This window comes from Mus caroli, chromosome 15, assembly GCF_900094665.2.
Source record: "Mus caroli chromosome 15, CAROLI_EIJ_v1.1, whole genome shotgun sequence".
In the NCBI taxonomy this organism is placed as follows: Eukaryota; Metazoa; Chordata; class Mammalia; order Rodentia; family Muridae; genus Mus; species Mus caroli.
This window is the reverse complement of record NC_034584.1, coordinates 47,316,721-47,344,206: the sequence shown is the minus strand read 5'-3', so window position 1 is coordinate 47,344,206 and position 27,486 is coordinate 47,316,721. Positions and strand designations below refer to the sequence as shown.

The following is a 27,486-nucleotide window of genomic DNA, read 5'->3' as shown; positions in this document are numbered from 1 at the left end:
AGGCAGGCAGGCAGGCAGGCAGGCAGGCGAGACAGACAAACCAAAGTCTTAAAGAATCTTTAATGAATGTGGAAGCTTTATTTAGAAGTATTCTCAATTCTTTGCCTAGACAAATGACTCTATTTTGGTCAGTTCAGAGAAATAAGCTGTGAGTACTATGAGGAAACACATAAAAAGACCAATATTGGCTGTATCTAGAAAATGAAATGAGATTTGTTTTGAAAGGCAAAAGTCAAATCTTAGATACAAGAATTTAGCAGATTATCTGACATTCTGAGAGGCTGTCAGTAAATCCGTTTATTGCCAGTGAGAGGATAAACCGTGGAGGCCACACCTCTCTTGGCCAAGGTTAAGTTCCATGTGCTATATGCAGTCACACTTGTATCTGCTTGTCAAGATCCATTTAGAGTATGGAACGCTTATTAGAATTTCAAGAGTGTTCCATAACTGATGGTCGTATTTGGAAAATTTGAAAGAAGCCGGTGCTGTGACTTTAAAGCGAATGGAGTCCGTGACCATTTGAGGCGTGCCTCCCTGGGACCCAAGCAAATGATGAGCTACTTGTAACATCTCTGAGTTCCGTGTCATTTGTTTGTAGCTTCAATTTCTCATGCTGCCTCTTGCCAATTTATTCTGTGTCTTGATAGCCGAGATCATTGATGTGACCCCATGCTAAAAGGCACATAAATTTAGAAAGAAAACAAAAGAGAGATCTAAATAGACCACTATGGAAAGGAAATAATAGCCTGCATTGGGGAAGTATGTGAGATGAAAAAATGTAATAAATGGTATACAGACAGTTGCATGCCATGTAAAACTCTTTCCAGGTCTCACATGTTGCTCACAATAGATGTCTAGAGGATGGCACTGCAACCCATGCCTCTGTACCATTGGCAGGAAATATCAACATTATAATTGGATTCCTGAAATCTTCATCAACTCAGAAAGTTACCTAGCCATATAAAATTAGCAATTTTGATCTGAGGGAAAGATAAAAATGCAGATATTACTGAACTGAGATTATTTGTTCCTCTCAATTTCTACCCTACTTCTTTCAGTAGGAAAGTACAGGTGATGTGGTTTAAAAGACCCATACGGCTCATTTGAGTGTTGTACCCATCACTGAGTGGGATGACATGGTGAGCATATTAATAACTTAGCAAATCCTAGAAGTCCATGCTTAGTTCACATTTCCTTAAATGTTATATCAGGGCTGATTGGCAGATTCGGTGATTTATTATTATTGGGAGTCAAACAGTGCTTTATAGATGGTAACAGATACAACACAACTAAGCCCTGAGGTGGCTTTTTCTTTGTTGGTTTCTTTGTTTTTTTGAGTTTTAAACTTTTTTCCTGGTATGGTATTCTGTATCAAGTTAATTATTTTCCACATCATATCTTAATGAGTCAATGGTTTTATTACAAGAGTTTGAAAGTCAGAGAGAAAGCCCTAAAGTAGACTAATCACATTCAACTGACAAATGATTCAGGTTGGGAGAAGGTTTGTCTCTAAATGTAAAATTTAATGATCTGCAAGGTCCCAAAGTCCAACGAAACTAATGAACTAGCCTGACAATTACTAGTCTTCATATGCCATGGTTCTTGTCCCATTCCGTAGGATGTTTTGAGCAGTTGTTAAATCACTACTTTTTGAAGTCAAAATACAGAAACCCTTGAGCTGCAACTCCCTGCAACGCCCTGCAACTGACTTTGAAAATGGAATGAACGATGGTGACAGGCAATTTAAAACTCCCTCCTGAATTAAAGGGATGGAATGGGGAGTGAGCCTGCCTTTTCTTGTCTTTGCTTCTGTCTCCACATGGCCCACATTGACAGTGTTGTGCACATAGAACGGAACTTGCTGATAAGATCTGAATCTATATAGAGATGCCCCACCACCATGGACTGGTGAACTCTTCTGTACACTGTACTTGAGGAGCTTTGTCAAGCCACAGTCCATCTCTTGCTCTCACTGCCCTGCTGAGCCTGTCATTGCTTTGTCTCGCACACGTTCCTATCAGTGGGGACTTGGAGAAGGAGCAGTTAGAATGTGCAATATCTTTTCAACATCATCATTCCCTGTCTTGGATGAGCCAAGACCCTTTCTGAGTATCATCTCAGACTCAACTTCACCACGTGCTGCTTTGCTTTCTAGATTATTCAGGACAGAATATTCAAGCACATATCACGTAACAGTTTAATATGGAACAAACATCCTGGAGGATTGTTCGTCCTACCGCAGTATTCGTCTTACCTGGGAGATTTCCCTTACTACTATGCTAATTTAGGTAAGTGAATCCCTTTGATTACCCCCAAAGTGATTATTCTTCCCAATAGCCAGGGCGGGAGATTGTTGTCTGAGCCCCCTTTAAAGCGGTGACTCACAATCCAGAATTGTAAATACAACAGAGTATTAGAAAACAAAAAAGACAGGAAGCCTTCTTTCTCATCTGAGCAGCTGTCCTGTACATTTGGTAGACTTCATTGAGAAATGTTCTTAAATTATAGATCATTTTGAACATGAGAAGTGATTAAGTATAAACTTTATATATATGTGTGTGTGTGTGTGTGTCTATGTATGTATATAGGTATGCACGTGTGTGTATATCTCCATGATTTTTTTCATAATCTTACTTCTCTTTATGTACATTTAGAAAAACCTGAATTAAGAAGGAGAAATAAGAAATAACTAAGATGATGTGACAAGGAAGAATTGATGCATTCTTCCCATGTTTAGTATGTTCCTCTCCTACACAGAGCTAATGCCAGTCTAGATGTTTGAAAGTTTGATAGAATCTATACTCACAAGCAGTTTTGACTTGGTCTCAGTGGGGTGAAGGATGTGAGTGCAGAGATACAGCTCCACAGAGGCTGATGTTCCTACCGCAGCCATTTCCATAATTGGAGCCCCAGACGCTCTCATGTTAGTGGCATCAGGGACACGTTAGCTCAGAGTTACAGCGTTTAGAAAATGTGGGGCAGTAAGGTATCTTTCAGACTGCTATGATAAAGACTCAGGGTGGTCCTATTCTATATGAATGTGCTCCAAAACACCTTCACCCTTCTTAAACTGTACATATTTAGTTTGAAACCCACGAAGTGAGACTGAAGTTCAGGGCCTAAAGTATCCATCAGCAGTGAATAACCATTTAATGTAAACTGGACATGTTGGGAGGACCATGTGGAATTCAGTGGTTGGTTGACTGTGAGCCCGTGAGAATTCATCGAGTGTCAAAGGCAGTAGATAAGAATCCTAACATTTCTCGTAAAGCTCTGTGATCTTCATTCAGAGTTAGCCCTTTAGAAGTATGTCTATGATGCCTCTTACACTCTTGCTGGAAAATCTAAAAGCAATGACTGGTTTCCATCGTTAAGAAGTGCTTCCTCAGTCCTGGGTATCTTTCCTGAAGTGTACATCAAGAGAAGAAGAAACTCACTTTCTTTCTGAAGTTCAATTAAAATGCTAATTGGAAGGCACAATTTTCCATGTAAAACATTTGCATAATCATTTCACATATACACTCTGATTTTAACTTACATCCCCACCTATATCAAAGTCTAATGGGGATGTTCCCACAATGCCTAGTTCATACCTAAGCTACTAATGTGCCAAATTAGTAGGCCTAAATTAATGAAGTTCTGAAAGGCTCTTAACCTGTTTGTAATTTCCAAGGTCTTGAAGAAGGGCTCCTGAGGGGGTACCTTCTTGTTTCTCTTTGGTGGTAATGGTTGATTTGCATAGTCATTGTCCTTGCCCATAAAGAGCTCCCATTGGGCAGAAGTCAGTTTCACATACTTTTTCTCTCAGTGGTGTTCCTGTTACACAAAGCAGCCATTCTTGAAAAATGGAGGCTCCCTTAGTGTGACGCTGCTGATGCTGGAGCTAGTGTTGAGGATGCTGATGGTGATAACACAGAGCACTTCTTATTTGCTAAGTCCTGTTCTAAGTGCTCAGTGTGTATCAGGGTGCTCAACTCTGGGGATAAATGCATGTCCCAGCTGAAGAAACCCAGAGGATTCACCCGTATTTCTCAGTGCCACTAACACTGATGGAAGATCTGGGAGTCAGGCCTAAATGGATGATGCTAGGTGCTGTCCTTTGAACCTTTTCTACATGTTAATTCTTATATGAAATGTTAGTCACACAAACCCCTTTAGCAGGCACTTGTAAATCCCCCAATGGAAAAGGCTTGCTTATGTATAGACATAACAGGTAAGTTATGCACCAGAACAGAGTGCTGCATAGATACATATTGGGTAACATTAAAAAAAAAAAAAAAAGAAAAGAAAAGATGGCAGGCATCACTAAGGGAAGAAAATGTCCACAGAATCTGGAGATGGACACTGGAGAGGTCTCTAGGCTGATTGGTTGTTACATGTCAACTTTTCCTTTTCTCCACTTCTGTCCATAAATAAGACATGAAGGACAGCTGTGCTTGAGGGGACAGCAACTCCAGGGTAAACCACTGGGACATGGAGTCTTTTTGCTGAGTCTTCTGTTTTTCAGTGCTTCATTAGGCCCCTCCTATCATTGCCTTTCAGGTTTAAAGCCCCCCTCCAAATTCACTGCAGTCATCCATGCTGTGACTCCCCTGGTCTCTCAGTCCCAGCCAGTGTTGAAGCTTCTTGTGGCTGCAGCCAAATCCCAGTACTGTGCACAGGTGAGTAGCCTCATTGCATACCTCTCCCACACTTGGCTTTCCAGGATGTTGCTCATCAGGTAACATACCCACTTCCTCTAGTGATTGGCTAGGCTTTGATACTCTCCTTTTTATCAACTTGGAGACTCAAAAGTGAAACCTGGCACAAGTCAGATTTCAGAGTGACCTTTGCCTTGGTGTAAAATGTACCTGCTCCCCCAACACACACATATACAGATGTTCTGTTTAAAAAAAAAATGTATGAAACAACCTACTTCCTTTTTTTCTTTTGTGTATGGATAGGTACGCATGTTTTGAGAGGGTGAGCAATATGTTTGTGTATAGGCACATATGTTCACATATGTGTTCAGGCAGAGATGAACCAAGGATATTGTTCCTTAGGTACTGTCTACCAACTTTTTTGAGACACTGCCCCACCCTGGAACTCATTGATAAGGCCAGGCTGCCTGGCCAGCAAGCTCCAGGGGTCTGCCTGATTCTGATGCCCCACCCAGCCCTAGGATTACAAGCACACACTCCCATACCTGGCCTTTCCCACGGATGCTGGGGATTGTCCTTGTGTTGGCAGGGCAGACATTTTCCTCACTGAGCCACCTCCCTAGCCTCTTATTTCATTCATAAACATCAAAATGATAATGTAAACCAAAACGGCCACGGGCAGGACACAGAACACTACGTTCCAGTAACAGTAACAGACTTGGCAGTGTCGGGAAGTGTCGACTTTTCCTTCACAGCAGCCAGGAGAGAGAAGAGAATGATATCTGCAGTAACAGTGTTTCCCAAATCAGTAGCACTCCAAGAGTCTTAACACTGTTTAATTTTTTAACTTGTGCTGGGTGTAGATAAGATGGTTTACAAATGAGGAAAGGCTCAAATCATAGTGAAGTGTTCAGTTTTGAGTTCATTGCCTTTAATGGAAATTATAAAGTCACGTAAAGCCAGCAACTGTTCAGGGGAATCCAAAGCAGGAACTCATTGTGCTTCTGTCTTAAATTCTTTTATGTCGCCCACTTGCCTGGTGTAGTGTGAGTTCATAGCAGATGTTCAGATGTTTAGTATACATTTTTATTTAACTTGATCACAGTTGCTATTACACTCTTATCATAAGATATCAGAAGTTAGAAAACACTTGATTAAGTTCCGGCAAACTTGAAGTTACTGCTTTTTATTTGTGAGTGAGTGTGTGTGTATATATGTATGTATGTGTGTGTGTGTGTGTGTGTGTGTGTGTGTGTGTGTTTATCTATGTGTTTGCATATATGTGAGGGTTTATGTATATGTGCAGGCACATATGCACAAATGGGCATATACATTTAGAGTCCATAGGATGACGTTGGGATCTATCTGATTTGTCCTCTTTCATATTTGTTAAGGTAGAGTTTCTTCCACACAGGGTTTGCGTATTGGCTTAGCTGGTCTAGTAAGCAAGCTTACCGCAAGGATTCTCCACCTCCTAGGGACTAGGATTTTTGGTAGACATACACACCTGGCATTTTTATGGGTCCTGGGGATCAAACTCAAGCTCTTTACTCGCTGAGCCATCTCCTCAGCCCTTAAGAGTTACTACTTTTTCCTGGTCTCTGAAAGTAGTCATTTAGATTTCTACCATTCCTCTCTGGTTGTTGAAGATTGAAAGTTCTAAAGTTGGTACGGGTATGGACTTACTTTGAAATTTTGTTTTGCCAGCTCACTTCTATCCCTCTTTTAGAAGGGGGCCTATAGAAGTACTCAAGACAGCCATCTAATGATCCCTGTGCCTTTCAGATCATAGTTCTGTGGAATTGTGACAAGCCTCTACCAGCCAAACACCGCTGGCCTGCCACTGCCGTGCCTGTCATCGTTATTGAAGGAGAAAGCAAGGTAGGAGGGGCTAATGTGAGGGTACTGTGGAAACCTACCTCTTCACAGACCACCATGGATGCTTTTGGCTCTAGAAGATCCCTTAAGAGTCTGTGGGTCAGGGTTGTGTCTAACACTGTACTTGTTCCCAAATGTCTAGCTTTGCCAGCCGTGGACTTTGGAATCAGTAAAACTTGCAGAGTTTCACTGCAAACAATCTGGCAGCTAGCTTTCTAACTTTACATTCTTGGATGTTATTTCCTCATTCATAGAAGGACACTCATACCACATACTTCCTAGGGTAACTGTGAGGGTGAAATGAGCTCAAGGCTCAGCAGTGTTTCCATAAATGACAAGAATGAAAGGTGGCAGTGGCAGCTGCTGATGCTGATGTTGCATGTGCACAGTTTGTTTAGCTAATGCATTGTGTCCTTCGGAAAAAGTTCTTCCTTACCCTTCTCTTTAAAAAGTCGTTTCTCCTTATTTTGCCTTGAAGCCTCCCTTCATCCAAAGACCAGCTCAGCCTCGCTGGCCCATTACTTTCATTATCCAGTCCACTCTGCTTAGAACTCAATCACGTTCTGATCATCCTCTGGCCTTTCAGGTACTATATTTATTGATGTCTTAAACTAGCATCTGAAGTCACGTGTCCTGCCCAAGACGGCCTTCCAGTCTCTTTCTCTCTCCTTTTTTCTGTAGCTGCTGGTTATAATGATTCGAATGGCCATTTGGCTTTGGTCTTGGCCCACTGTCTCAACTCTCCACCTCTGTCAACATCCCCACCTGTCTTTCAACCCCCTTCATTCTGCCGTGGTCTTAAAATCTCACCCACTATTAACAGTCAAAACCCAGCTCACTCCCCTGGCTGCTACATGGTACTTTCTTTCCCAATTGTAATTAGTCACTACTCAGTAAAAGTGATATTAGAGAAGCAGTGTCCTCTGAGAGACTTCTTTTGCCAGTTCCACAGAGACTACTTTACACTAGGTACAGTACCTAAGCCAGAATAGCAAAATAATTAGGTTGTTGGGTCAAACCATTTGAAACAATCTTGGATCTTTAAAAAGTGGCAAATCCATATGTTCCGCATAATGTGGTGAGAATTGCAATAGCCCCATGGAGAAAAGACAAACAGAGCATGTCATTATATACTCATTTTCCACTTAGAACTTTGTGTGTTGGGTTCTATGTTATAGACTTGCAACACTTGAGAATATGACCATTGTATTAGAGCATCCATAGGTCTGTTGTCAATCAAGATGGTTATTGAACCTGGTTGATTAGCCTTTGATAAGAAAAGGTGACTCTGAGGACTGTCATAAGCCTTCTGGCATGAATTTTTCTCTTATGAATACATGCCACCATATGCATAGTTTCACAAAAGGTACTGACACAAGAAGTCTCCTGCCTCCCATGTTTTATGTCTACCTCCTCAAGAGAATAATGTGTTAGAGGGATGGGTTACATGGTGGTTTTAACATCTGGAAGCCTGGACAGTGTACAGATGGACACCAGCAACTCTGAACTTTGGAATTCTTTGGTGTTTTGCCCCCATGAATGACCACATCACCCATATCTCTTTGGACTGTGTGTGTCAAGATATGTGGACAGGACTCAATGTGCCTGACTGGGGCCATTCTGATGTCTTCAGATTACACTACAGTTTCATGCTCTAATTCACTAATTGTATACCTTTGCTCCCAGTGAGAAGTGCTGAAGATGCTAATGCCTTTCCTGGGATCATACCTTGAGGAGGTGCCACACTCTCCCATTAATTTCTATAACCATGCCCCTGGGAACTAGTTTAGTTTTCACCTTTACTTTGGCCACTCATTCCAGTGGGCTGTGTGGCTCTTGTGCCTTGTCGTGACTCTCAGTGTCTCGGGTGGCACATTCTCTGGAAGGGTTAGCATTTCAGCCTTGCTGCGGACTCAGTGGATTATAACTTAGCCCCACCTCGAGGATTCAGTGAAATATTGTGTATCAAGGACTTAGCCTTGTGCCTACTTAACACACACAAACATTGGCTTGGTTTTTATATGATCTGAGGGGCATGTCTTAATCTCTGTGCTGTCACACACCTTCCAATAAGCAGAAGTAATCACGATACCCAGTTTATGGTGGCTGAAAGAATCAAATGATACCATGTGTGCCAGGAATTGTCAACAAGATATCATAGACTCCCCCAAACTTAGGTGCAGGGTGTGTGTAATTATTTCCATACAGTTTTTTTCCCTCTGTACTAAATGAGTCTTGGCCAGTTCATTGTCGTGTTTATAAGTTATAAAAGACTTGACTGCTCACATGGTAAACCAGTGAACAAACAGGATAAAACCCAGTTATACAATATTGACCTCATGGGTATATTCCTTCCCCTTGTGTTAGTTCACTCAAGAAGGTAATTGGGTCAAAGACTTGAAAGAAAATCTCTTATTCTATACTAATGGGCTCATAAACTATAGGTTCAGAAAAAGGAAGAGAGGGAGAAAGAGAGAGGGAGGAGAGGAAGGAAGGAATGAACAAAAGAAGACAGACTGACTGACTGACTGACTGACTTCCCTGTGAAGCCAGTGACTGAGCCCAGGGTGGGGAACAGCCTTCTCCATCCCACAATCTTCATATCTAGCTGGGACTTCAGAGCTGATGTGTGCTGTTTCAGCTGCAAAGTTGTGTTTTGAATTTATAGGGCTTGTCTTCGCAGTTTTCCCCTGTAGGCTGAACATGGGAAAGGTCAGGGCATTGCTAAGCTGCCAGCTAATGGTTTCTGTGGTCCTCTGTGGACACGTAAACAGCTCAGGAGAATCGCTGCAGGCGGAGATTTCTGAGCACTGTAGATATGGGTTTGCTGACCGCTTTGTGTTTTATTTTATTTTGAAAGACTGAGAAAGATTTAAACACACACACACACACACAAACATACACACACACACAAACTCCCCACCCTGACCCACTTGACAGATGTACAGGAATAGTCTCTGCAGCCATGTATACTATAGCTCTGTTGCCTGAGCTCTCGGATAGGCTAGCGTAGTGTTTCCCAGCTTACAGGCATGCACCTTGGGTCTGAGATGAGACAAGCTTGGCTTCCCCATGTAAGCAAAGCGTGGGAGTCTTTGTGGTTATTAAACGTGCTACTCCCCCCCCCCCAGCCTGTTAGGTGGCTCCTTCTCCCTCTTGCCAGGGTTCAGTTGCGGCTTTGCTAACCATCATTTGAGCGTTCGAAGTGAATTGGCGCGGAGCATGCCTCTCGGGTCTCTATGTGTGAATCTCAAGCCTGACTTTTCCCGGACAATGGGGATGAGCTTGTCACATTTGGCCATGCATGTACTTTTAGGTTCTTTCTCCCCAGCCACACTATCTGGGAACAAACCCAAGTTCATGACCTTTCTGTCTCCCCACCCCACCCCCAATCACTCCCCAGCCCTGAGATGGGCTTGTTATAAAGATACAATAAGATGAGGGCCATGAAGGGAAGGCCAGGAACATTCTCTGACATACTAGCTAGTCCAGGACAATTGGTTATTGTATAGCACAGTTCTCACAGGCAGAAGCTGTGCCTCTCACGGGTGAGCTTCCTTCCATACCTCCATCTATCCCATCAACCTTCTTAGCCCCATGCTCACCGGTGTAGAATGACCCCAGTGCACCTTCCCAATGGAGCACCCTCCCAGCCTCCCTAACTGTGCACCACACATGCTCATTCTTATCCAGTTGTATCAATGTAGTCTTCATTCTTTTTTTTTTTTAAGAGTAGAGAAACTAAGGCTTCTCTTGTCAATCACTAGCTGTCAACAATTTTGTTTTTATTTATTTATTTATTTATTATTTTTTATTAGATATTTCCTTTATATACATTTCAAATGCTATCCTGAAAGTTCCCTATACCCTCCCTCTGCCCTGCTCCCCTACCCACCCACTCCTGCTTCTTGGCCCTGGCGTTCCCCTGTACTGGGGCATATAAAGTTTGCAATACTAAGGAGCCTGTCTTCCCAGTGATGGCCAACTAGACCATCTTCTGCTACATATTCAGCTAGAGATACAAGCTCTGGGGGTACTGATTAGTTCATATTGTTGTTCTACCTATAGGGTTGCAGACCCCTTCAGCTCCTTGGGTGCTTTCTCTAGCTTCTCCATTGGGGGCCCTGTGTTCCATCTTATAGATGACTGTGAGCATCGACTTCTGTATTTGCCAGGCACTGGCATGGCCTCATATGAGACAGCTATAACAGGTTCCCTTCAGCAAAATCTTTCTGGCATTGTGCAACAGTGTCTGGGTTTGGTGGCTGATTATGGGATGGATTCCCAGGGTGGGGCAGTCTCTGGATGGTCCATCCTTTCGTCTTAGCTCCAAACTTTGTCTCTGTAACTCCTTTCATGGGTATTTTGTTCCCTATTCTAAGGAGGAATGAAGTATTCACCCATTGGTCTTCCTTCTTCTTGATTTTCTTGTGTTTTGCAAATTGTATCTTGGGTGTTCTATGTTTCTGAGCTAATATCCACTTATCAGTGAGTGCACTAGTCTTCATTCTTAATTCCTTCCACTGGCATAAGCAATAATATACGTGTACAAGCACTATCTATGATTTTTGCTAGAATAGAAATAAAGTCAGTATTGTAAATGTTTGGGCATCTGCAGTGGTCTGGTCTCCCAGGATGTGTACCAGGATGGAATATGTCATCTTCCCTGTTCTTTCCTGCTCTGGGGACACTGATTATCTCTGGGAGTCCCTTGTGCTTGCTGAACCCTTGTCTCTGTGGCCCCATTTCGGTCTCTGCCTGGTCAATCCCACCTAGTCAGGGGGCGGGGGGGGGGCTGCCTAATTTATGATGCCCATGAAGCCTTCGTGTGTTCTTCTGGTAACTGACTCTGCTGTCCTTCAGTCTGGCACTTTTCATTCTGAGTGAAAGCCAGTCACGTAGCTCTCCATCTCTACTGACTCTGGGTTCCTAAAGGCAGGGCATAAATCACGTTTGGTTTCATCCTTACTGTGGTTGGAGTGGTACCTGTAGGTGCTCAGTAATTGCTTCCTGGGTTCATTTTTGCTGGTGATCGATGGAAGACGTTTGCTGTGGCAGATGTCATGTAATGGAACAGTCTTCGTGATGATGTGGCTGGCAGAATTTTCCTGACAGTAAGACTCTAACGTGGCTTCTCCGTGCACCTAACCTCACTTCTCTTACTCCCCAGGTTATGAGCAGCCGGTTTTTGCCCTATGACAACATCATCACTGATGCTGTGCTCAGCCTGGATGAGGACACTGTGCTTTCAACTACAGAAGTAAGAATGGTGCCTCGGGAGCAGGGCGGGGCTCTCTGGCAGGTGCCTTCAGGCCTGAGAGGTGCTGGGATGGCTCTTGCCCTTGCCTTGCTAGAAGTTGAAAACATTTCCCAAGTCTTCCTGAAGTGGTTTTAATGAACCCAGTTCCTGTTAGTGCCTTGCCCACCCCCTGGCACCCTGAGAAAGGCACTTTCCCCCTTTGTTTTCTCTTCTAATTAAGACCTGATTTGTATGACTGTTCTTCTCCCCTCCCCCTCTCGTCTTTCATCTCCTTTTATTTTTTAAGTAGTACAGCTGTAGGCAGGTGTGTGGAAACACAGGGTTGGAAATACCTATGTTCTGAAACTCTCTGGTCAAGCATCCCACCCTTCTGCAGTTATAGTGCTCTCTGTGCCCAATATGCACATTTGTGGCTTCTAAAAGGCTATTTTTTGTCTCATTTAAAGTGCTTCCTGCTGCCACATGCACACACTCATTCATTCTCATTCTCTCTCTCTCTCTCTCTCTCTCTCTCACACACACACACACACACACACACACTTTTTCCTTCCACAAATTCTAACCTGTGCCAAGCTGACAATAAACTGCCCAGGTCAACTCTTTCAACTAACTGTAAAAGGAGAAATCACAACAAAGTACTTCATATCAGNTCTCTCTCTCTCTCTCTCTCTCTCTCACACACACACACACACACACACACACACACACACTGCATTCACACACAAGCAAACAGTTTCATTTGAAGGCTGAGATGGAGACCTCTTCTATTTTGAATGTTCAAGTATTTGTGCCAAAAATAAGATTACACAGGGAAATCTGTGTGGAGAAAGAGAAAGAAGAGGGAAGAGATAGATGATGGAAAATTTTGTAGCTGGATTGAGTATTGATCGCTGAAGCTTCAGGCCATAGATGAGATCAAAGATATCTCTATGAAAATATAGAATCACATTATTAATGGTAGCTCTTAAAGGCACAGAGACTTTGCTAATTAGCTTTTCCTTTATTTTTTAAGCCTGGAATCATTTTTTCTTTTGTTTTAGAAATTGGCACTTGCCAGCACGCACTCTTTTGGACCCCGAGTTTAGTTCTAGTAGATACAATTAGGGTTGATATAGCCTGGCTAACTCCCCTTCCTCCTTAAGATTCCATAGTTGTAACTATGTTTTTAGTCTCTACCAGATGTATTAAGCAGATCCTAAATAAACCCAGGACAAAATGTCCCGGGCTCATCTGGTTCAGTGCCTCTTTGCAGCGCAAGTTCTATAAAGACTTGATAGTGACTGGGTCCTGGGAATAGACACTGTGCCAATGCAATACTGACCACACAGCCTCTGTGTCACATGTCTCGTGGCAAGATGACATGCTACTGGGCTGAAGATGTGATGACCAGGCAAAGAGAAGGCCGTGAACAGTGAGCCTTGAGACACTCCAGCTGGTATTTCTCTGTAGCTTGCTGCAAAGGAAAGCTGGCATCCTGAGAGCACATTCATTCAACAAGTGTTTGCTGAGCGATTCCTTTGTTCTGGTCTCTATGCCAGGTACTTGGGTTACAGAGTCCCTGCTTGTATCTATCAAAGTCCTGGCAGTAAACAGAATTCAAGTCAGATTGCTCAAATGAGAGAATTTTCAATGGCTTAAGGAGGTGTGGGTAGGGATGCTGAACCCTGTCACGGATGTTAAAACACCTGGTTAGAGCCCAAAGCTTTCCTACCGCATCCCTGAACAAGGAAAAGGAGAGGCAGCCAAAAAGGCCCTCCTCCCAGAGCTGTGTTCATGGAGATGTGGCTGTTGTCAGAACTGTGGCGCCACATAGTTCTGAAAGGACAGGAACAGCGAAGAGACCTTCAACTTGATCCCATGTTTCTGTTTTTGTTTTAATCTTGCTGGTGGCTACCATTGACCTGACCTAGCCATGCTCTAGAACAGTATGCCAAGCAGAGCAGGTAGAGCCCTCCCTGGGTGTGCTGTGATGAAGTCCTGGGACCATACAATTTAGAGGACAGAAGATTGGTTTAGCTCAGGGTTGAAGAGCTCTTACTTCATCATGGCAGGAAGGATGTGGCTGCTCAGAGATCAGGTGGCAGCCATGAATCGGAGAGGGATAAAGGCCATCTGAGTAGATGGCTCCCCCTTCTTCTCCCTTTGCTTCCTCCTAAATCCCAGCATATTGAGCCTCACATTCCACACTCATATTTACCCTTACCCTCCTCTAGTTAATCCTTTCTGGAAACGCTCTCACTAACACATCTAGCAGCATGCTTTACTAATTTCCTGGGTACCTCTGAGTCTAGTCATGTCAATAGTCAAGGCTAGCTGTTATATTAGTATGCCAGCATCCCAGAATGGACGATGCCGTTCCAAGGGCAAACTCAGGACAAGTAGTACATCCCCATGGTGGAACATCCACAGCACATACCTAGGGCATCTTCTTATGGCCTGGAGTATGGTTCATCTCACAGCATCCGCAGGGCACAAGGCAATTGCTCACACACCAGGCTTTGGTTTTCCATGCCCCATGGTGAAATAGCTTCCCACCACTGTGATGTGTCTTTGTACTGGATTATTTCCTGTGAGAAGATAGCAGTTCCAACCACTCAGTGCATGCTGGGAGGAACATGTGTTGCATGTGAAGTAATTAGAAGTCAACGTGGGTTGAAAATGATATGTAAATTTAAGAGGTTGGCAGTCTGGCTTGCTTTCGCCTGCTGATCACTGAAGTGATCGTATGGCCTAAAATACTCATGGGCAGAATTTCTCTATTCTTTTTTTTTTTTTTTTTTTTTTTTAGGTGAATAGGTGTTGGTTTCATTGGATTTACACACCACACACACACACACACACTGTTCAAGGGATCTTAGATTGTATAAACATCTCACTGAAGCATCAGGAATAGATTTTTTTTTAAGAGGCATTCTTTAAAGGGCACTGGATCGAGGTGGTTTATGGTTATTTACATTTATACGAGTTGCTACAAACCCTCAAAAGAAAACAGATGTTGATTTTGAAGAGAAGGGGGCTTATGCTGACCTTTGCTTTCTTTGATGTGTTAATGAAGTGAATGAAAGCAGTGTTATCAGAAGAATCACAGTTTTATCTGAATTTACTTTTGCGTTCCTTTGAAATGACTTGAAAAGGCCCTGAGATAGTGAGAAATTCATGCAATGAAAGCACCCTATTGCGTTCTATCCTAGTTGTTTCTTTATCAAAGAATAATGGGAAACCCCAAAGAGTGCTGACAGTTGGGTGGATTCTTTAACAAGAGGCTACATAATATGCTGTCCCATCAATTGGCACTATTGGTTTTGAGTATGGGGGACGTCATAGGTCATCCTGACATGGTCTCAGGTGTCTGGTCAGACTCTCTCTATCCCCTGCTGTCTTAAATCTCCCCAGTAAGTTTTCCTGATGCATGGTCTACCATTCTCCTTCCCTCCCAGTTCCTGGCAGGTATAGTTTGTGTGAATGAGTCATTTTAAGCCTTTTTTCTCTTGTGATGGCAACATATCCAGAGAAAGAGAACAAGTGAGAGTTTGTTATGAGGAATTAGTTTATGAGGTCATGGGAGACATAGGGCCTGCAAAGTCTACACTTTCCATATGTAAGCTGCTGTCTCAGAAAAGATACTATTGTGGTGCTTATAGGAAAATGATAGCCTGAGAGTGCAAATAGCCAATGTTAAGTCCCAGTCCAAAGGCAGGATGAGTCCATGTGCAAGCATGATGATAGGGGTAAAGGGCACACACAGAGCAGGTGGGATGGCTGCGTGGGTCAGAGCTCTTGCATGGAACCCACATTACCAAGCCAGATGTGGTGGTACACATCTGGACTTTCAGGACTCCTACAGCACAATGGCAGGCAGAGACAGGGAGATGAACATGAAGTTCGTAGACCAGCTAACCTGGTCCTACTGTGGCCGAAACAAGAGTGCCTGCCTTGCTAAGATAGAAGGGAAGTCCTGAAAATTATTCTCTGAGCTCTGCACATGTGACCTGGCACAAACACCCCATCAACCCCAAGATAAATTCTTTTAAAATAGTTAAGAAACATCAGAGACACCTTCTTCCTCCATATTCGATCTCTGTGAACTCAGTGGATTGAAAGGTGGCCACCCACAGAAGAGGGGCCTCACATGTTAGCCCCATGTGGAAATAGTTTCACTGGCCCACACAGAGCTAATCTCCCATCTGCCTTCCTGACCTTTGTTGCGGTCAAGTTGGCACACATGTTAATCATTGTCCTTTTTATTAGAAAGCCTCTGACTAGATAGTAATTGTGCAATCTTTGGCACAGCTCAGAATGGCAGGAATCAAATTGGTGTTTCATATAAAGGTGAATATATGGCTGTTTACAATGAGAGTGGCTTGTAGCTAAGGCTGAAAAATTTGGAAATAAAAATTTATTTTAAAAATTTCATGAGGCAAGTAGAACAGCTCAGTGAGTAAATGTACTTTCTACACCAGTGCTCAAAATGCCATTCATGAAGGAGTCTCTGTATCCTTGGCTGTCCTGAAACTCACTCTGTAGATGAAGTTGGCCTCAAACTCAGAGATCTGCCTTCCTCTGCCTCCCCACTGCTGGGATGAAAGGCGTGTGCTGCGACCACCACTAGGCTCCACAACCTCATTTAAATCCTGGCTCCTGCGTGATGTATAGAGAGAATTGGCTGTGAAAGTTATCCTCTGACATCCGCAGAAGCAGCGTCTCACGCCCCAAGACCCAACCCAAACCACTAAAGTACAATGACATATGTGTGTATCTTTGCACTCGACTCAAATAAATAAACTTAATAAGAAATTCATTAATGTTCTGGGCCAATGATTTCAAAAAGATACTTTATGTAGTATATTCATTTTAACAATTATCTTATTGCTTTAATGTTTCTTTGAAAATAGCATAGTCATCAATGAAACCTAGGACTTCCCTGACGGTTTTACCTAGGATGAAACTAATTTAAAAAAAAAAAAAAAAAACAGAGTAGTCAGTTTAAAGAGAAATGTTACTTAATGAGTTTAATGGGTGATATGAGACTTGGGCAAAAAGCTTGGGGAATATCAAGCTAGGCTTACTTCATTTTTAAAATTATTTTACTAAAATGAATACCAATTTACATATTATAAGATCAATCAGTTTAAACTTTGCAATTCAGTGATTTAGTTCATTCATGATCTATACAGTTAATGTCACTTATCTCTTCTCCCAAAACGTTATTATCATTCACAAAGGAATCTTTGCATATGTTTTACATTGTGCCTCCCCATCTTTGACAACATTCATCTTAATTTTCCAATCACTGATTTGCCCAACTAGGATATCTCATGTTTGTGGAAATGTGTCCTACATGACCCTGTTAGCCTTCTTTCTCTTACTTAGTGCACTATGTGGCATTTGAGTTTCAGCCATGTTGTATTAGTGTTACCAGGACCTCTCTGGCTCCCTCTCTATTCTTAGTCCTTTATCTCCACGGAAAGAATTTAGACAAGACACAGAAACATATAATTAAAACACATGAGGCATTCTCATGGCTGAGAGTGGGAACCGCCCAAGTATACCACGGTAAAACACTTTCATAGTGAGAATGCACAGCAACCAAGTGGGACCCCATACTGACCTTCATGCCTACGTAGGCTACCTCCTCTTTAAGGTTTCTGAAAGTGACAACTTCCTGGGTGATGGCTTCCTATCCAGGTGATTGTCAGATCCATTTGGATTAATTCTGTAGAAGGGGTAATGGTTTGTCCATCTTCTTTTACAGGAAAGCCTCAGAATTTTAGTTAGGTTTCTAAGACGGAATAAAACTTCATGACCAAAAGCAAGTTGGGGAGGAAACAGTTTATTCAGCTTACACTTCCACATTGCTGGTCATCACTGAAGGAAGTAAGGACAGGAACTCAAACAGAGCAGAAATCTGGAGGCTGGAGCTGATGCAGAGGCCATGGAGGGATGCTGCTTACTGTCTTGCTCCCATGGCTTGCTGGGCCTGCTTCTTATAGAACCCAGGACCACCAGCCCAGGGATGGCTCCACCTACTATGGGCTGGGCCCTCCCCCATTGATCACTAATTGAGAAAATACTTTACCGGTAGATCTCATGGAGGCATTTTCTCAACTGAGGCTTCTTTCTCCTTAATGACTGTAGCTTATATCAAGTGGATACACAAAACCAGTCAGCACATACAGTAACGTGCTAATCTCTGGTGCGGTTCAGAATGCTCTGTCTTCACCCATGCCTACAGATCATGTCCAAATTCCTTTTTAAGAATTCAGATCCCCTTCTTTTGACCAAGCTCAGTAGTAAACTTGATAATATCCAACCAGGGTCCTGGGGAACCTCACTTGGGTAGTCTTTTCAATAACTGGGTGACCCTCCCTTGCGTAATATTATATGTCATATTCATTAGGCCATAAAATTTCCATTTTTCACCCTTTGGCTGTTCTAAATATTTACTTTTGACCATCTTTGATGATAGGACCAGGACGTAGCATTAGCATTCAGTTCCCAAGCCATGTTTGCAGTAAAGGACTTGAAATAATTGTAGACAATGAGAATTCCTTTTGCCTTACTTACCAAGAGGTGATGAGCCAGGGTTGCAAGGTGAATTATGACACGTGTTTAAGATAAATTGCTTTCAATACTAGCAACAGAACCTAAGAGAGATGTGTATCAGAACCATACACACTGGATATGTTGGCCCTGCCACTTACTAGTGCACATAAATTACTTGCTCCTCTACTTAGCTTTCTCTTTTATTAGCTGATAAATATAAAAGTATCTATCTACCTCAAAGAGTAAGGTTATTACAACATGTACAGTTCTCTAAACCTTTATATGGTAATCATTATATGGTCATAAATGTATCATTTATTTTTATATGTTTTTGTTTATTTTTATTTATTGTTCATCAGATGATCTGAAGGGAGTGTATGGATTAAAAAGAGATAACTTGCTAGCTCCATGTGCTGGCTTAGAGTAGGTTCAGAAGTACCCACTTTGGCTTCCTATAAACCTTTTCGTTAAAATAATCATGTCTTGTCTTGCTTTATTTTAACTTGGGCCTTTGTCCCCACTTGTTCTCAGTGACTTCACCAGTGACTGCCTTTCTAGCTGTACCTAGCTAGCATCCTGTGTCTTTAGACCTGACATGCCTGGTGTATTTTCTTTATGACGTCTTCTCTATGTTCCTGTTAAAAGTTGTGCTCTTTTTAAAAACTTTCCCTAAAGAAAATGCTTTAATTTTAGTCACTTGGGCTTTGATATATGCTAGTTACGATGCCTGCCGTATTTCAGTCCCTGGATGCACACAGGAAATCTGTTCTCGTTTACAAAACAGATGCTCCTGTGCTTCCTGTGAATCAGTGGTCACATGTGCCTTTGGGGTTGGGGAGAAGGAAGCAACTGCTTTTCTGTTTTTTTAGCTTGAACAGACTGGGATTTCTAAAGGGCAAGTCAGAATCGATCTCTCTCTCCCCTCCCTCCCCCCCCCTTCTCTCTCCTATATTAATCTTAAGTTTCTTTCCTACAAAATATTTAAGATGTGCATAATTGCAGGGCAAAATGTCAAGCAGTCAGTTTAATTTGCTGATGAATATGGGAATTAATGTTTCGAAACAGTCCTGGGATTCCACATTATGAATTAGCAGGGGGAGGTGATGTTTTGTTGACATTTGTTCAAAGTCTTGATTGCTTGTTTGGCTTGTACTTTGCCTTGTAGGTGGATTTTGCCTTCACCGTGTGGCAGAGCTTCCCAGAGAGGATTGTGGGATATCCTGCTCGCAGTCATTTCTGGGATAACTCAAAGGAGCGGTGGGGATATACATCCAAGTGGACAAATGACTACTCCATGGTGTTGACAGGAGCTGCTATCTACCACAAGTGAGGAGCTGAGATTTCTAACAGTTGCATTAATAGGAGCTTTAGGCCAAATCCAGTTTACAACATGAATGAAAATTAGTCAGTACTCCTGTTTGATTTTTGTTGAGGTAGCAAATATGAGCTATAAATCTTCTTGGCTTATTGTATTTTTAGAAATTAAGGCAAAGTAGTGTTTTGAGTTAAGCCAAAAGACACCGATAACACTCATAGCTAGGTTGGGTAGCTGAATATTAAGAGGAGATACCTAATATAGTAGAACAGTCACTGTTCTAGGTGGTTTGGGTTCACCTTTGAGTAAAAGAGAAAACGTCTCTGACAACGCAGGGCTCATATGCTAGTGAACAGAGACATATAAATGCTACAGGGAAATCAGGGACAGCAAGAAGACACTGACAAAGAGTCAAGTAGCATGAGATGCAGAAATGAGGCAAGTGGGAGAGTGGTCAGGATGGTCTGTTATACAGATGGGAAGTGAGCAGAAACTTCAAAGCAAGAGAAAGGTAGCCAAGGATGTTATAGATAGCATTGGGAATAGCAAGAAGAAACACCCAGAATAAAACAATGGACGAAGATGGAAAAGAAGATTAGGATTAGTGACTATGGTGCAGTGGATGAGAAGGTCCAAGAGGCCTGGGAGCCTCTAATGGATGGGTCAGTGCATTGCCTGAACAGAGCAGACTTCAGCGTTGTGTTCCCAGTATCCACTCTGGATGTCGTGATGAGAACAGTCAATAAGGAAGATGACAAAGGCAGGAAGAACTTTTAGAAAGGAGTGAGCCAAATGGAGATAGAGATTAGCCTGGAGCCGGGAGTGAACAATGGTGTAAGTAGTGGCCACCCTGCAGCAATACTTGGAAGCTGATTCAGAATAGTGACCTAATCAGAATTTAATGGCTACCAAGTTTTCTGACTGACTTGAGGTCCAGAAGGATAGAGTGCTATCAACAGAGGGAATTCTACAAATGAGTAACTATTTCTACATACAAATTTTGCCCTGGGCATGTTATGGCCCCTAAGAGGCTATTCTGAGAAAAATCATAGGTAGAGATATGAAATGGGCAGTCTTGAAAAACAGCAGACAGAGGTAAAATTATCAGATAAGTAAATGTAGAGCGTTCACATTTCCACAGTCCCACAAGATCACTAATGAAAATCCCTAGTATTTTATCCTAATGAAGAAAATGTAACCAACCTTATCTTAGACTTTTAACATAGAGAATCGAGAATCTTATCATCTCAGGACTAAGTCTGAAAGTGCCCAAGTGTAAACATTTGGCTGAGGAAATCTTAATCCCAAAGCTTCCCCTCCTCCTGCTTCCTCCACACAAATGAGTTTGATTTATTCAAGTAGTTTGTCTAATTTGTAAGTAGATTCTCTTGCCATCCGTATTGGTCACATTTCTCATTACTGTGACAAAATACCAGGCAAAAGCAACTTAACAAGGAAGTTTGTCTTGGCTCACAGTCTGAGGATACAGTCCATCATGGTGGGGAAGGCACAACAGCAGGAACATGAGAGGAAGCCACTTCCATGTTCTCATGGAAGCAGAGCAAGATGAATGCTGGTGCTCAACCCACTTTCCTCTTTGTACTCAGTCTTGACCCCAGCCCACAGTGCTGCCCACATTCAGTGCAGGTCTTCCTTGCTGTGTTCAACCTTTCTGGAAATATCCTCATAGAAACACACTCAGCAGTGTGTTTCCATGGTGATTCAAAATTGCATCATCACAACATCTTAGGATTCAGTTTCTCTTTCTAACTGGCCAGCCTGCTACCAAATTGTGATGGGCAAGCAATATCTGCATCCCTGGGGATTTCTGTGCCTCACTTGGTTCTTCCTCTGTAAAATAAGGATAATAATATAATAACATCTGCCTCATAGATTTCTTAGGTGGATTAGATGAGGCATTTCTTGTTAAAGACTTGAGAATATGATTTGGTCTATAATGAGTACAATAAAAAGCGATAGTTGTCATTTTTAATGCATTTGGTGGCATGCTCAGGGATCCAGAGAATGCCTGTGTTTAAAGTCTACCTTTCATTATGTAATGTTGCCCTGCTAAGAGAATTTCCTTTGTTATTTTCAGATATTATCACTACCTGTATTCCCATTACCTGCCAGCCAGCCTGAAGAACATGGTAGACCAACTGGCCAACTGTGAGGACATTCTCATGAATTTCCTGGTGTCTGCTGTGACAAAATTGCCTCCAATCAAAGTGACCCAGAAGAAACAGTATAAGGAGACAATGATGGGACAGGTAAGAATAAAGAACTTTCTTCCCAAGGCTACAAGAATATGTTTTCCTCAGCTTTATCTGGCAGTGTTATAAGGAGACACAAAAATAAGCCCCATCTGAAAGCCCTGAAGGAAGGAATGATTGGCACATGGATAATTAAGAATATAAAGCTTTTAGATAACCCATAACATGACATGACAGTGACACATTCTTAGAGTTTGCCTTATACCCTTTGGGCTAGTATAACAGAACAACATAGACTTAGGGCTTAAGTTACAAACATTTATTTCTCATACTTCTGAAACCTGGGGATTCTAAAGTCAAGGTGTCAGCAGTTGTAATACCCGACGAGGAATCACTTCTTAACTTATTTAATTTGCCATATGGCTTCATGATGCAAAGCTGTCTGGTGTACCCCATTCCTAAGGATTCTACCTCCATGAGCTAATAATCATTTCCAGATGCCCCACTTACAGATCAGCATGTCCCAATCAGACATCAGTATTTTCAGGGAAGATGTAACTATTCAGTCCACTACAGAATGAAAGTTCTACAATGAATTTATGTCAGTTTCCTGTAGATGCCTACACGTTGCGAGGAATCCTTTCTTAACAGAGTGGTCTTGCTGTTGTTTCTCTTTTGAGAAAATATCATAGTGAAATACTAGAGGTCATACTATCAATTTTCAGTTCTCGAACCAGCATTTATAAGCTGTGGGAAGGCCAGTCACTTTCTGAGATTCTCTTGGCTCATTTTTAAAATGAAGTGGTAAAACCTTTTTCATGAAATTGATGTAATTGTTAAAGTAAAGCCAAATATCCTCTTGGGTTATAAATTTTCATGATAAAGATACTGTCATAGAAATATCCAACTTCCTGTGTTGGATATTTCCAGGCAGGAAAACTGGATCTAGAAATGTTAACTTACTGCTACAAGTACCCTGTAAGTTAGAAGTGTAAGGAAGTTGAGTTTAATCCCCAACAGCGTACCCTGGATAAAGTAGGACATGCTTAGAATTCCAGCACTTGGGAGTGGGGACCAGAAGCTCAGAAGTCATTCTTGACAAGTACGGGGTGTGAAGCTAATCTGGGCTACCAAGTAAGACCTTGCCTCAAAATAAACAAACAAACAAGTAAATGGATGAATGAAAGTAGGCAGAGATGCAGTAAGATGACTCAGCAGATAAAGATAATCCTACCAAGGCTGAAGACCTGAGTTCTGTCTCTAGCCATTCATGATAGAAGGCGAAAAGCAACTCCCATAAGGTATCTTCTGACTTCCATATGCATGCTATGGCAAGCACATGCTCTCGTGCTCCATTCCCCATGGCATGCATGCTTGTGCATACACACACACACACACACACACACACACACACACAAATACACACAAACATGAATGAATGAATGAATGAATGAATGAATGAATGAAAATACATGAAAAAGCTTAAATACAACTACTAGTTCTCCCTAGGTTAAACCATGGAGTGCCTTGCATGATTAAAATCAACTCTTAGCATAACCGTAGCTGGGCATGGTGACGAGGTAACTACTCTGAGGCTGAGGTAGATGGTCTAGGCCATGGGGGTTCTAGGCCAGCCCCAGCTACAGAGCCCAGGGTAGTATATCTTTGAAAAACAAAACAAACAGTACCACTACCAAAACCAAGAGAGACCATGGTTGTATCTGTTTGGGTGTTCGAACTTTGTGCTGAGTGCTAGCTGTCAATCTAAGTTTTGTAAAGGGAACTTTAGCAAGCTCTTATAGCAACCTTGTTGACTGGGTTTTTCTAATTCAATAAATGTAGCATGAGAAAAACAATACTATAAGAATTATGAGTCAGTGTGGTATCCTTCACAGCCTACTGAGCCCACACAGGTTCAGACACTATGAGAGTACTCGTTATAGAGAAAGACCTGTGACCTGGGAAAGTTCTGCCCTCCTTTAACTATTGAAGTAACAGGCAGAAGCATTCGCAGGGATTTTCCAATCATTAAGACCAAAGTACTTCAAATCTAAGCAGTGTATATTGCCGACTGTGTACCCATATGTTTTGTCCAGTGCAAGCTCACAGAATCACAACATTCTGTTACTAGTGTTTGCTAGGGAGAGTCTTCAGACTCCCTTGAGGATGCACAGTCATCCAGGGAGGACTGCTAGTAACACATCTGTGACCTTTTCATATATGTGCCTGCTTCTACTATGTGAGCATCTCCAGTAATTCACATACTTTAGAGACAACTCTAAACTGAATGTTAGATTTGTCTCCCTCTGCCCAGGTAGTATAGTATACTTGAATCCTTCTTCCTATCATACTCAGGATGTCAGTAAATCTTTGTGTCCATAGAATGAATGGGTATTATGTTTAAGCTTATGCTTTTATTAGATTGAAAAAGATGGTGGTGGTGGTGGTGGTGGTGGTGGTGGTGGTGGTGGTGGTATTTGTTGGTTGGGTTGGAATCAATCAAGAATGAGCTGATAGCTTTTCTATTTCCATACATGCACATTTTCCTGGGCTTGAGTCTGGCCCTTTAGAGTGAGTGCGCCAATGAAAAAAATGCCTGAAAACCACAAAGCAGTAGCTCTCCACCTTCCTAAGGCTTCAGTCCTTTAATACAGTACCTCGTGTTGTGGTGAACCTAAAAATTATTCTTGTTGCCATTTCATAACTGACATTTTGCTACTGTTATGAATGATATTTATGATATTATAAATCACAGATATTTATCTATGCTTGCCAGGTCTTAGGTGACCCCTGTGAAAGGCTTATTCAACCACAGAGGGGTAGTGATACACTGCCTTCAAGGCTGTCTTCTCTGATAGGAACTCAGCCAGTTATGTTAAGTCTTTGCCTTGCTGTTACTTGCCAAGGTGCTTTCTCGCAGTACAGATGCTAGAGAACAGAGCCTTCCTTCTGCCTCTTTCTGGCCTTCAGAGAATCCTGTAACTTCCTTGACCCTGCTGTGACTTGGGCGCTCCTCGACCTGGCTGCTGCCAAGCTCCAGTGTGCTTCAGGAAAACACTTCACAAGTAGTGTTTTGTTATTCTGCTGCTCAGTGCTAACGACATTTGTATTTATCACGTTATTTTCAAGCGTGTTGATACTTGTGATTTTAAAGTGACTCTGCGTGAGTCTCACTCTAAAATGCACTTTTCATGAAAGTATGTTTCTAGACCACACAAACACACACAAAGTAAACAGCTGCTTATTTTCCCGTGTTTATAATCCTTGCATGTTGAGTGTGAGCACTCCACCCCTGCACTTGTGATCTCCCTTCCCAGCAAACCAGCAACAAGAGAAATAAACAAACAAAACACAAGTCCAGTTAGTGTCATCTATATATCCACTCAAACTCACAGTGGCCTGTCCCTTAAAGAAAACTTAGTTTGTTCCTTCCCCAACCCTACCTGGAAGTCATCAAGTCAGTTTCCATCATTTATGTTGTCTAAATAATATTTGACATCTTTAGAGGTAATACAACTAAAAAGATGATAGCCTTTTTTTCTTTTTTAACTTTGATAACCTAAGACCATCTATTACTTAAAACAACCATCGGCATTTAGCGGCATTGAAAAGATAATTGTTAGGTTAATGAGCAGAATTTTAATATTTATGTAGACATAGGCACTGTGTCACTGAATCTGAGTCACTTTTGTCTCTCAGTCATCTCAGTAGAGTAGAGAAAGTCTATAAGGGAGTGTGGGTTTATGTGCTCTGTAGCACTAGCCATGAGTGAAGTGTAAGGGTTTCGTTTATTCTTGCGTTATGCATGCCTTTTTTTAAACAAGCCATTCGGTGGAACTTGAAAAAGGTGGAAACTTAGATGCTTAAAGTCCAAGTCCATAGTGGGACTTCTGACAGCCCATGTCTCCACACATCAACCATGTTAACAACTGGGATTTAGAAGGCTGGAGAGATGTCTCAGCAGTTAAGAATGCTTGCTTTTCTGGCAGAGGACTAGAGGTCAGGTCCCAGCGTACATGTTAGATGACTTAGAGCCTTCTGTGATTCCAGCTCTGAGGCATTTCATGCCTTCATGTGGCCTCCAAAGACACCCATGCACACATATACAAAGTGTGGAGTCTCACACACATAATTAAAAATAAATCTATGCTTAAAGAAATTTCACATAAGGATTTAGAAAGCTATCTTTGAAGCAAAGACTTCATTGTGAGTCATAGCTTTGGTTTCAAATATAAAAGAGAATGTTCTATTTAGTGACTGTAGTAGTTGAGATCTCGTTGGTAGAGGGCCATGGCTCAATCATCTGAGCATTAGTTCAGAAAGCTTCAAAAGATTAGGTGCGTTTGGTCATTGGTGAAGATGCCACATCTCTACTTCAGCCAAAGGTAAGTGGGCATGCCTAAGCCTTGCCTTCCCCAGCTTTGTAGATGGACGAACGTTCTGCTGCAGGTCTTTACCAGATCCAGCTTATGATGCTTCCTCCCCGCTGCCTTCTCTCTCTCACTGTCTTCCTTATTTGTCTCCTTCTCCCCAGACTTCCCGAGCATCCCGCTGGGCTGACCCTGACCACTTTGCCCAGCGACAGAGCTGCATGAATACATTTGCCAGCTGGTTTGGCTACATGCCGCTGATCCACTCTCAGATGAGGCTGGACCCGGTCCTCTTTAAAGACCAAGTCTCAATTCTGAGGAAGAAATACAGAGACATTGAACGACTTTGAGGAAGCCTACCGAGTGGGGGAGGGGAAGCAAGACGGGCGTCCAGCTGCTCTCTCCTCTCTCCCAATGCAGATCCGCTCACGCCCAGCAGTGGAACCAGACTGTGCCAAGTATCAAAAAATCAAAAAAATCAAAAAAACAAAAAAGACAAAAAAAGAAAAAGGAAAAAATAAACAGCTTAGATGAACACAGTGACAAAACTCGGCTGGAATCCTGGCTCCTGGGGCTGCGCCAGACTGCTCCATTCACCTCACTGGCTTCTGTGTCCCACAACTAGGTTGTGTACAGTTTAATTATGGAACATTAAATAATTATTTTTGAAATGATTGCTATGCAGGTTTAAACTTTTTTAATGATCAAAACTATTAAAAACCAGAGTTCTTTCTTTAATCAAAATTGTGTTGGTTGTGTATATTTCCAAGCTGCTGCCCCCCACCCTACAGACATGATTGCCATGGGTCACCCAGGATTTCCTGCAGTGACAGCAACGGACATCATGGGAAACACAATCAGTTATTTGACATAGTGTCAGCAAAGAACTGGGCATACACTAAGACAATTTCACATTCCAGTTTAGATGTTCGGATCCCCTTGGTCTCTAAACTGTTGCTGCATGAAAGTGTTGACTCCAGATAGGCAGATCTAACTCAGAACTTTAATAGAAATATAGTAATCTTTTTACATGGGGATGGGTGGGGGGAGTTAGACCAAGCAAACACTGGTAGATTTAAGAAATGTTGAGCAGAGAACCAAACAACTCCCAGCATGTTAGTGACGGACGTCCCACAACTGAAACCCTATACTTCCTAGTGGTTGGCCCATAGATTCGACCACTGACCCATATATCTGATGGGGAAATCCTATGTGTTTGAGTACAAAAGGAAAAAAAATGAGTCCAGATTATTTATAAGACAAGTGG

The 27,486-nt window shown here is 42.2% G+C and overlaps 1 protein-coding gene across 1 annotated transcript in view; it reads left to right on the top strand.

Annotated features, from left to right (window-relative positions):
* The window catches only part of Ext1 (exostosin glycosyltransferase 1), a 278,195-nt gene extending 251,232 nt beyond the window's left edge, over positions 1-26,963 (top strand). The window contains exons 5-11 of the mRNA XM_021183381.2: positions 2,156-2,288; positions 4,543-4,661; positions 6,426-6,521; positions 11,689-11,778; positions 19,487-19,647; positions 21,735-21,906; positions 26,384-26,963. Of these exons, the coding sequence (XP_021039040.1) occupies positions 2,156-2,288; positions 4,543-4,661; positions 6,426-6,521; positions 11,689-11,778; positions 19,487-19,647; positions 21,735-21,906; positions 26,384-26,569 (957 nt within the window). The 3' untranslated portion in view covers positions 26,570-26,963. The remainder of the gene's footprint in view (positions 1-2,155; positions 2,289-4,542; positions 4,662-6,425; positions 6,522-11,688; positions 11,779-19,486; positions 19,648-21,734; positions 21,907-26,383) is intronic.
* Positions 26,964-27,486: the final 523 nt, after the last annotated feature.